At 36.1% G+C, this 10,293-nt stretch overlaps 1 protein-coding gene across 3 annotated transcripts; it reads left to right on the top strand.

The window, feature by feature from the left end:
- The first annotated feature begins 1,180 nt into the window (after nucleotides 1–1,180).
- Nucleotides 1,181–8,959, top strand: LOC122009547 (protein misato homolog 1-like). Of its 3 annotated transcripts, none has more exons than XM_042565747.1 (10): nucleotides 1,181–1,572; nucleotides 2,221–2,304; nucleotides 2,653–2,754; nucleotides 3,567–3,612; nucleotides 4,337–4,385; nucleotides 5,363–5,723; nucleotides 6,076–6,319; nucleotides 6,557–6,799; nucleotides 6,875–6,994; nucleotides 7,619–8,959. In XM_042565747.1, the coding sequence occupies exons 2-10, from the start codon at nucleotides 2,233–2,235 to the stop codon at nucleotides 8,065–8,067; spliced, it is 1,686 nt and encodes a 561-aa protein (XP_042421681.1). In that variant the 5' UTR covers nucleotides 1,181–1,572; nucleotides 2,221–2,232; the 3' UTR covers nucleotides 8,068–8,959. The 3 variants fall into 3 exon arrangements, with proteins under 3 accessions (XP_042421681.1, XP_042421679.1, XP_042421680.1); XM_042565745.1 differs by having other exon boundaries at nucleotides 4,310–4,385; XM_042565746.1 differs by having other exon boundaries at nucleotides 1,181–1,600; nucleotides 4,310–4,385.
- Nucleotides 8,960–10,293: the final 1,334 nt, after the last annotated feature.

Raw genomic sequence — 10,293 nt, 5'->3', positions numbered from 1 at the left:
CCATCAGTAGAGGTCGCAGGATATTTTTGTTATTTTATAATAATACGAAGTACATTCTTTATAAAAAATAATGAACACCAAACAAAAGAATGTAATTATCCTTGTAATCAAAGATTATATACATTACATTACCAAATATAGTAATGTAATCAAGATTATATTACATTACATTACAAATTTGATTATATTACAAGTAAGATTACATTACACCCAACCAAATATAATCATTTGTGGAAGAGAAGCACTCTTGTTACCATCCATTGACTTTGTTGGGCTTACTTGAGCCCTTTCCCTTGTTGTAATTGTCGATCTTGCTACACTCTAATCGTCTCAATTTACCCCAGCTAGGATTACTTGACCACTAACCTCTCATGATCATATCAACTTCACTCGAGCTCAAGAGGAACTCCCATTTAGTCTAGAGATTAATTATTGACACTGAAATACTTGATAGGTTTCTATCTCCCCCATACATTAGTCACTATTCAAAAAGCAAACAAAGTCATTCATGACTTATCTATCTATAAATGATTATACGATGAGTCGTGTGTAAGGCGCCCAAATCAACATATGATCTTTTATCACTGTGAGGAACTCACATTTGTCTAACTTTGAGCAAACCTAACTTGACTCCAAACTATAAAATTAGGAGGATCAAAGTGCAAAATTGGGCAAATGTGAATGAGCTTTGAAAGTCATCCATTTGGTTTGGATCCATCAAAATAATTTAAGCAAGTATTATTGATATTTTACCAATCTAGATGGGTCGAGCTGTACAGGTTGCAAGCCCAGTCGGTCCGATCCATGGTGGGCTCAGATTGGTCTTCGGATTAAGATTTTTTTTTAATTTAAAATTAAATTAAAAAATTTAATGGGCTTATGAATTAGTCTGTCTAATTTATAATTTAAATTTAAAATTTAAAATTTAAAATTTATTTATTTATTGACAGATTTATGGGCTGACTGGCTCGATCGACAATTCATCTTGGATTGGATCTTGATTGGATTAAGATTGAAAATTTTTTAATCAGTCAAAATGGCAGGCCGGTCGCTCCGTCGCCCGGTCTCACCCGTCTTACGATAACATTTTTGGCTGGCCCACCCTGTCGCTGTTCGATCCATCTCTAGCTTTGAATCTTCGTCATCAGTAAATGGAGAAAGCAAATGATTTCCGCTTGACTTTCCCTCCCCTTCCGCCCAAACACACAGAACCTGAGGCGGTTGCCCTTTCTCTTGTGTCTGTTTCCTTCTCTTTGCATCGGCGCCGCCATTGCCTGCCGAAGCAAGCTCCTGAGTTGGATTCCCCACTCTTCCGGCTCCCCTCCGCTGCGAGCTGCGTCAGTGCCACGCAGCCTGCGAGCCTCCGGAGCCACCGTTTACCACTAGCGGCTACGGAACGCTGTCGCAAGCCGACCGACGCCTTCTTCCCCATCGTGTTGGCCATCAGCATACCTGCCCCAACCACATCAAATAGCTGAGATAGCCCGTGGATGTAAGCGACGGGCTTTCTCCAGCAAGCTGTGAGGATTTCCGCGGATTCAGGTGGCTGCCTCGAGGGCTTCTTAGCAACAGGTGTAAAGAGGAGAGCTCTCGGCGCTGGGTTTAAAATCTTATCCCGTTCTAGATTGTCTTTCTTTCTCTTATTCAATTCGAGCATCTTTTCTTCCTTCTCTATCTTAATGCTTTATATGTATTAGTGGTCAAATTTGCTACCTTTTTAGATTCTTACCATATACAGTTCTACTTAACATTTGTTGGATGATAAAATTTTAGCTGTAAGGAGTTTTAGTGATTATAGTTAGGATTGAGACAACTCTAGCACCTAATATCGATCATGTTGCAACTTCTCCATCAATCTATATGAGACGACTAATTTCTCAGGAAGAATATATTCATCCATTGCCGATAGGATTCGATTTGGATGATCCATATCAGTATCGGTCAATTTTGACAACTATGATGATTGCCCCGTTTGGTTTTCCCTTCAACAAAGCTAAAACTTATGAGTTTATTTGATGCATTCAGCACTTCTATCTTGATGGTTGTCTCTCTCAAGTTTCAATTGTTATTTTAGCCTTCATCATCTTCTTTTTGTAACAATGGACTTATTATTTGTTGTTTCCTTTTTATAGATTATGATGGGATATGTTAATTTTCAGATGTGTGCCTCATTGATCAAGGAAAAATATGTCCTGACTTACTATGATCTTTGTTCGACAGAAGCTATTGACAATGCGGGAACTTGTGACAATTCAAGTTGGTACTTATGCGAATTTCATTGGATCTCATTTTTGGAACTTTCAGGTATATTAGGAGATGCTTGATTTCATAATTTTAGTTGAATAGAGTGATTAGTTTCTTGTTCGCTTTAGAAATCCTTTGAAGCAATGCTGAAATAAGTTAATTTTAATAACCAATGAGTTCCTTTGGGTGAATCTGCTGTAAGAAGAAAATTTGAATTCGCTCTGTTTTTTGTAGTGTGACCATGATAGCCCTACTTTATATATGATAATATTCAGCAAATAAGTAGTGATAAACATCATAGTTTTTTATGATGCTGGCATCAGAATCTTTCTCATGCACTTATTTCTCATAACGTTATGTAATGCGAGTTATGAAGTTATTGCCTGAACTTTGACTTTGATGTTGTAGGATGAGTTGCTTGGACTTGCAGAGGAACCCAATAGAGATCCCCTTTTCAAGAGTTCAGACTTAGACATGGATGTACTTTATCGGACTGGTGAAACACAAAAGGTGAGCTTATATGTGTATTGTTTATATCAATTTCTCTTAACTGGATTAGACATAGATATTATATGCCATAGATATGTCTAATATCTTAGAAAGTGAGCACGTCTTTTCTCCAACCACAAAAAGAATAGCTATAAACTGTCTTTCTAGATTTCAAACCATCAAATGAAAATTGTACTTTATACTTGTATGCTATCATTTTCATGGCCATTCACTTATCTGATAGAGAAATTTATAACGATTGTGTCTGTTCTTTTTTCATCTCAAACATCCCACATTGGATCCTTGATATCAACTTGATGTCTACATAGTACCCTACATTACAAATTTCCTTCTGAATTCATATTTTATACATTTCCTCTTCCTGTCCATGAGGTTTGTCCTTAGAAAAGATTCAATGTTTTTCTACCTCATATTTTACTTCTACGAGGAGTTGCTTGCTAATTTTTTAGCATGCATAAGACAGAAGCTCTCTGTAGCCATATTCTTTTACAACTTCACATTAATTAATATCTATTATTTGTGCTTGATATACAGTCTAGTCTAAATGAAATTCGTTATTGAAGGCTTAATATAATTTAAAACGTTTCACCAATAATTTTTTCAAGTTCTTGAGGCAAAGGTAGGACAGTCTTGTTTTCTTATTTGCTTGGAACTGTAAATAGGTCATAGGCGTGCTATTCATGGATTCCTACAAATTCATTTGACCTACAGTTGCTTCTTGAGTGGACAAAATGCTTACTTGCATCAACTAACCACTACCTATGCCAATATCATTTGATATGCTTACAGATAGATTATCTATATTTTTGCAGGGCATTCCTACGTACTGTCCTCGTTTGTTGTCTGTTGGTTTCCAAGGTGATGAATATTTTCATTATTTATTTATGCTAATACAACTATCATTTAGGGATAGAATTATCCTTGATAGTAGTAATACATTCATATTTTCCATTCCAAAAATTGTGTTAGCAAGCTTACCAGTAGAATAAACCAGCTTCTATCTATAATCTTATAGGCAATCAGAAGTAGACTCTTGAACATTGATGCATTTGTCATAAATGAGCTGAAATTGTTATTTGACACGGAAGAAAAATCTAATAAAATTTTCAATTGTTAGAAAAAGTGTGGACAAATGAGAGAAGAGAATACTAACATGTTTTAAAAGAGCATACTTTACCCAGGGCAAAGAACAACAAAGGTTTCATTCCATAATTGTTTATCAAATGTATTTTGGTTGGTCATTTTTTTGTGTATTGACAAAATATCTTGATGCATACTTCCATAGCAACATCAACATTTTTATATCTAGATAGTATTAATCTTTTTCAGTATTTTGAAATACTTCACTTTGTAGTTATATGACATATCTATCTATTTGTTTATCTATCTATGCTAATTATGACATATCTTGGTGATAATGTTTTTATTTTATCTAATCTGACACTAAGATGGTTAGTTTTCCTTCTATATGGTTGCTTTTTGTACTGTTCTTATGCAGTTGTCACAAAAGTTTTTGTCATTAGCTCGAATGTCTTAATTTTCTCACTAATTGCAGGTTCTTTGGGTTCTCTAAATATTTCAGGATTTCTGTATGATCATATACAATCACCTAATCCTGATGTCCTGACATGGTAAAGAGATTTTTTTTCCCTCATTTTTTCTTAGCAAACTTCAGTTTAGCCTCAAAAGTTTGTCCCATCCTTTCATCATTGTTGCATTCTTTCTTTTTAAATTGACAAAACCTGAAGGTTATATGTCAATTTCTATTTGAATGACTATCAAAATAATTATGCAATTGGAATTCAGATTCACTGCAACCATCATATAGCATTCGGGGGATAATTGGTTTTCGAATTTCAAAAGCCAATTTTGTAGAATGGTCAAATTTTAAGGTCATTTTAATGGAGTTGGTAGAATCACATACTAAATATTTACATACTATGTAATATTCACATTTTTCTATCGTTGAATGCGTATTACAAGTTCACACATCCCTTATCTACTTAGCTGCTAAATTGTGGTGAGTTTCTAAGTTATTCATAGATACACAGTATGTTGTTTCAGCCTTCATCAATCAATATAACATAGTTTTATGATATGGTCTTGTTCAAGAAGAAATTTTCAAAATTTAATCTGAATTTTGAGGAATGAGCCATCTGTAGTAATATATCAAACTAAATCTGAAACTAAACAAAATTATAGAAATATTTTGGCAAACAGAACTAAAAATCATTATGTAAAGATATGCATCATTTGGTTGTTTAACATATTTTTTACTTTTAAACATTTGTTAGGATTACTCTCCAAGCAAGTGTTGCAGACTTTAGGCTTTAAATTTTAGCTTAATGAATACCAATATTTATAGTTATTTTTCCAGTTTTACTCCTTGCCTTATGCTTGTGTACGAATGATTTATTCTGATTAGGAAAGTCATCATAATTCATAAGTTTCTCTTGATACGGTATGACAACTTTTTCCAACCTTAGAGTTCAAGTTGCTTAAATAATATAAGTGAACGCAATTGGTCAAGATACCCCTTTCAAATAGTCTCTATTTTTTTTAAATGTTTTTAATGTTGTCTTATATGCACTATCTACATAATGAACAGGACAGGAAATGTAGCTAGATTGGTAGCAGAACCTCACCCAAAGAATTTGTTTCTGCAGAGCTTGTATGAGGAAGAGCATGGGAAGTTAGATGCCTCTGAGGATGATCCTGCCAGCAGTCTTACGAAGTCGATTCAAGATATTGCTCGGGTTGAATGCCTTGAAAATGATGTTAAGTTTTGGACAGATTTTTCCAAGGTTCAGTATCATCCTCAGAGCTTGTATGAACTTAATAACTCATGGACAGACATCAACAAGTTTGATAATTATGGAATCGGTAAGGATGTTCTCTCAGGAGGGTTGCTGCTAGAAGAGATGAATGAGCGGCTGCGTTTCTTTATTGAAGAGTGTGATCATATTCAGGTTGGATGCCCATGACCTTACATATTATTATTCATTATTCAAAAAACTTGGGATTGAAAGACGTTTTTTTTTTTGTGCTCAATTTTAACATGATATGCATTGTGATTGAGTTTCACTACTGAAATTGTGTATCAATTGCCAGGGTATCCAATTTGTCATTGATGATTTTTAGAGGTTTTTCTGAATTTATTATCCAAAAATGTGTATTGCCTCAATATAACTGAGAGGAGCTAATGGTTTCCTCTTTCTTTTTTAAAAAAGTATTTTTAAATTTTTTTTATCCATTCAATTTGATCATGATATGCATATTATCATTGAGTTTCACTGCTGATATTGCCGTTTTGCTTCACAGGGTATCCAATTTGTTGTTGACGATTTTGGAGGTTTTTCTGCTGCAGCTGTAGAAATTCTTGAAGATATTGCAGATGAGTACACAAATACGCCTGTTCTGCTTTATTCTGTAAGAGATCCCTGTGTTTATGCAAATGCTATTAATCAGAAATCAATTGCAAGAGCTCTTCATGACGCTGTCTCCTTTTCAAGGCTATCTTCCTACTGTCATTTGATGATACCAGTTGGGCTGCCTTCTGTTAGAAGTACGCAAGCTTATGCTTAGTTATATGTAAGCTTATGTGAAAATCTGACTTGAACATAGTAAAAAAATCAGCACTGCAATTTTGAAATTCTTCACTTTGCAAATTTTGCCTAGAATGCATCCACATCCACTTCACTGGAACTCTTATTTTTTTTCCTTTTCTTATTTTCATTTTTTGCTTTCCATGCTTGTCTTTCTAGTTTTTGTTTTTAAGCTAACATTTTACTTCAAATTTAAGGAGCCTTTTCCCCTCTACTGTTGGTGGAAGATCATAAGCCTTACCACACCAGTGCTGTATATGCTTCTTCAATGCACTCTATTAGTATTCCATTTAGAATGCAAATGCCTGGCCCTGCTACAAGTTCGACCTTCACTTCTGGTGCTATGGATGTTGGGGAGATTGTTCACACACTTTCTGGTCAATCTAGGCAAAATATGGTGACAAGTTTGGCCATAGCAATGCCACCTCCGTCTTTGATAGGTAAGAATATTCTGTGTCATTGTTTTTGATCATGCACCACAATTCTAACTAGAAAAATGGCTTCTCTTCTAACAGAGGAGAATAATCAAGGGACTATTCTCAGAAATTTACGTTCATTGACCCCTGAACTTAAAGAGGATCATGAGGATTTACTAGCTACAGAATCCTTGGTTGTCCAAGGAGCCTTTTACTCAGGTTCTTCTTCATATCTTTTAATGTTTCTTTGTATGGGTTCACCTTGATCTCAATATATTAAATATTAATGTTAACATTTATGATTTTTTTTTTTAGTTTCCCTTCTTTTACCTTATGCGTATGAGATAAACTGTTTTCTTCTACTTTTGCTCCAATCAGTGATTTTCAACTGACTTCTTGTTCTATTGTCTTTGATGAAAACTCTTTAACCCCCAAATATGGATTTTGAGAATCTTGTAGGAATTTCACTCTAGAGAAGGAATTACAGCTGAATTTCTTGAATGTCGGATTCAAGCTACCATGGCTGTGCAAATATAGTGTTCTGGACCAATAAAATCTAGAGTAGTTTCCTCATATCAAAGGTTGTATTGATTAGTGACAACAGGCTGCTTCACAAGTTTGGTTACCGATATTGTTTCGTACCCTTCACTTTTGATATTATTTATTTTTGAATTTTGTCAATATTTTAGTTACTTGATTTGGCATATGTGATTTGAGTTTTTATTTGATGTATCGAAAACAAGAAAATTCCATATGATCACTCTCAATGTGCTATGTACATTATATTTGGTCTATTTTTGTTAACTATAATCTATTTACTTGTTACTGGGCTGGGTTTTGCAGATGGTCATCGAGCAACACTATCTCAAGTTGAGGATTCGCTATGTGCAGCTTATCAAAGAGAGCCTTCAAAACCGTTGTTCTCCCGCCTTTCTGTTGCCCTCTGTCCTCTCCCGGTACCACTTCCTTTTCCATCCATTTTTGGGAGCAAAATCGGTCAACATGGTGAGTTAGAGTATGATGCAGTTCAAGGGGTTCGACCAAGAGGATCACTTGATGTGGAATCTATCCCCATGGCTACAAGACTAAGGTCAAGCTGTGCTATTGTGCCTTTTTTGGAGAAAAGGTCAGGGGATCTACGCAAGTATGGGATAGCAAGAGGAGCTCCAGGGGCTGGATTGCTCTGCGGCTGGGGCTTTGAAAAGGACGAAGTTGATGACATGGGAGAGCATCTCGTGAAACTGTTGACGGCATTTGATCCTCACTCTGGGACAGCATCAGACTCAGATTAGCTTGTTCTCTTCCCCCTCATGAATCTGTTTTGCTTGCCAGAATTGTGTGGATGAACTTGAGGTTTCTACAATGTTTTCTCCCAGGAGAAGTATCAGAAAGACTCTACTCTGGTTTGTACTTTTCCTCATTTTTGCAAGGTTTCTCTTTGGATTTTGATTCAAGTTCAAGTTTCTATCCGAGGACCAATAGGATCATGTATCAGAGTAGCTTAGGAACTGTATCGGAAGTGCAGCACAAGATACTTTGGGATCAATTTACAGGCAAGATAGTTCCTGCCTGGACCACCATAGTAGAAGAGGGGCTCTGTCCAGAGTCTGCAAAATTCTCAGCACTAATAGCAGTTTTACTTGGTTGCTGTGGGTGATATATGGGTAAGCATATTTGTAATATCCAGAGAAGTCCTTGATCCTCGGCTGTCGAATAAGGCAGCAAAGGTTCCAGAGCCCATGGCAGTGGTTGGGTGTGGCGAATCCCATATCCTTGGACTAGAGACATCTCCGCTGAATAAAGCCAAAGTAGCTGTTCTGCTCAATCCTTCAAAAAGAGAAGTTTGATAATATCCAACTGGAGTGTCGCCCTATACCACCCACCACCTCTGTCTAAAGTCCTGAAAAATGCATTTTTTAAGTTTGCTATGATACCTTCTAGATATTAGTCGCGGAATTTGAAAGTCATAGTTTACCTTCCAGACTTCTAGCAGAAACTCCTACTGAGGTCTGCTAAATGTAGATACTTGAGAAAAGGTTGCTCTGGGCTATCTCGCTACTTGTTTGGACAAAGCCTGGACAAACGAGGTTGAAGCAGCCTGCTTCCATCTGAGTTGGTCTGTTCGGTTCGAGAAGTATGTGTATGAGTTCTAAAAACATGTGAAGATTACAAATGGAGATACTAGAAAAAAACCTATGGTCCAATAGATAAAAAAACCTCACTGTCTTGTTGCCAAAGCACTAGGGTTTACCTGAGGGAAAAGGATCACTAGCTGCTAGTGTCAAATAAGAAATTCTATATCGACAAAACATTGAACATCCATCCAAGTTCAATGGACTCTGAGTCCAGTGGTGAATTCGTCTTCACCCTCGATCCAGGGGTTAAAGATGCTGATGCTTGATTTGGCGCCAATGTAGTTGTATCTGTTTCCAATCAACACTCCATACTGAACATCAAAAGAACAAATACAAAGGCATGATGCGATGACTTTGTGAATGAATTGGAATGAAGTTTGAGGACTAACCACGTGCAAGCCTTTGATACTGGCAGATATCGTCCTATTCAATAAGTGGATCTCATGCTTGACAGCCCAATTCCATGGGTTCCTCCCATAGTTTTGGGTAGAAGGAGCATTGAGCAAGTGATTGCGTTGGAAGCCGAGGATTCGTACTGTTCCATTGGACATGTTCCACTCTATTGTGTGGGCGGTTGGCCCATTGAAGTAGTTGCATGAAAGGAATCCTTATCTCTCTTGCTTGAGTCATCATCAGTCGGTTGCATCTATGGTTAATCTATCCTCAAGTTATATAAAATGAGATAAATTATAAAGTTAGTTTATAGTGAGTGTCAAATTGACTAATGAGTGGGAGGAGTTTTTTTTAGAGGACATGTGCCTCTCAGAAATTAATCTTCTATCATATTATAATAAGTCTATCATTATTTAATCAACTGGGCATCCTGTGGCATAAAAAACTAAACCTAAAAATAAAATTAAAAAAATAATAAAATAAAACTAAAAATAAAATAGAAAAAAAGGAAACTCAGGTACGATGATATGGTTTGAGCAGCGGGTGATGAAGAGCTGGTTGCTTGCAAATATCGACACAGTCTATCATGTCTCCATTTGCACTCTGAAAAATTTAAAGAAATTGCAAACACAATGAGACTCGAAAGTCTATTATTTTATTATTATTTTTTTTTGCATACAAATAGTGAACCTGAATGCTCTTCGCTGTAGGTTTGTTGATCAATTTTAGCCTTTCCTCCGTTGACAGTTGCTTTAAGAGCAGAGTTTTTGATTCCCTGCCCATCGCTTCTACTGTAAAACAAAGGAAGGTTAACATAAGCATACTTTTTTCATTTACTCTAATGGCTATTGATCTTGTCCGAAAGTTGAGAAGATGATAGATTAGAAAAATAGTTCCACGGTTGATTGGATGAAGATTTTACACTATCTTGCAAAACCAAGGGCGTTAGTGCCGAGTTGGAAAGGAGTCTTTGGTATTAGCTCTCCGATG

This window comes from Zingiber officinale, chromosome 8A, assembly GCF_018446385.1.
Source record: "Zingiber officinale cultivar Zhangliang chromosome 8A, Zo_v1.1, whole genome shotgun sequence".
Classification (NCBI taxonomy): domain Eukaryota; kingdom Viridiplantae; phylum Streptophyta; class Magnoliopsida; order Zingiberales; family Zingiberaceae; genus Zingiber; species Zingiber officinale.
Note: the sequence above shows the minus strand (reverse complement) of the source record. Positions and strands in the feature narration are given on the sequence as shown.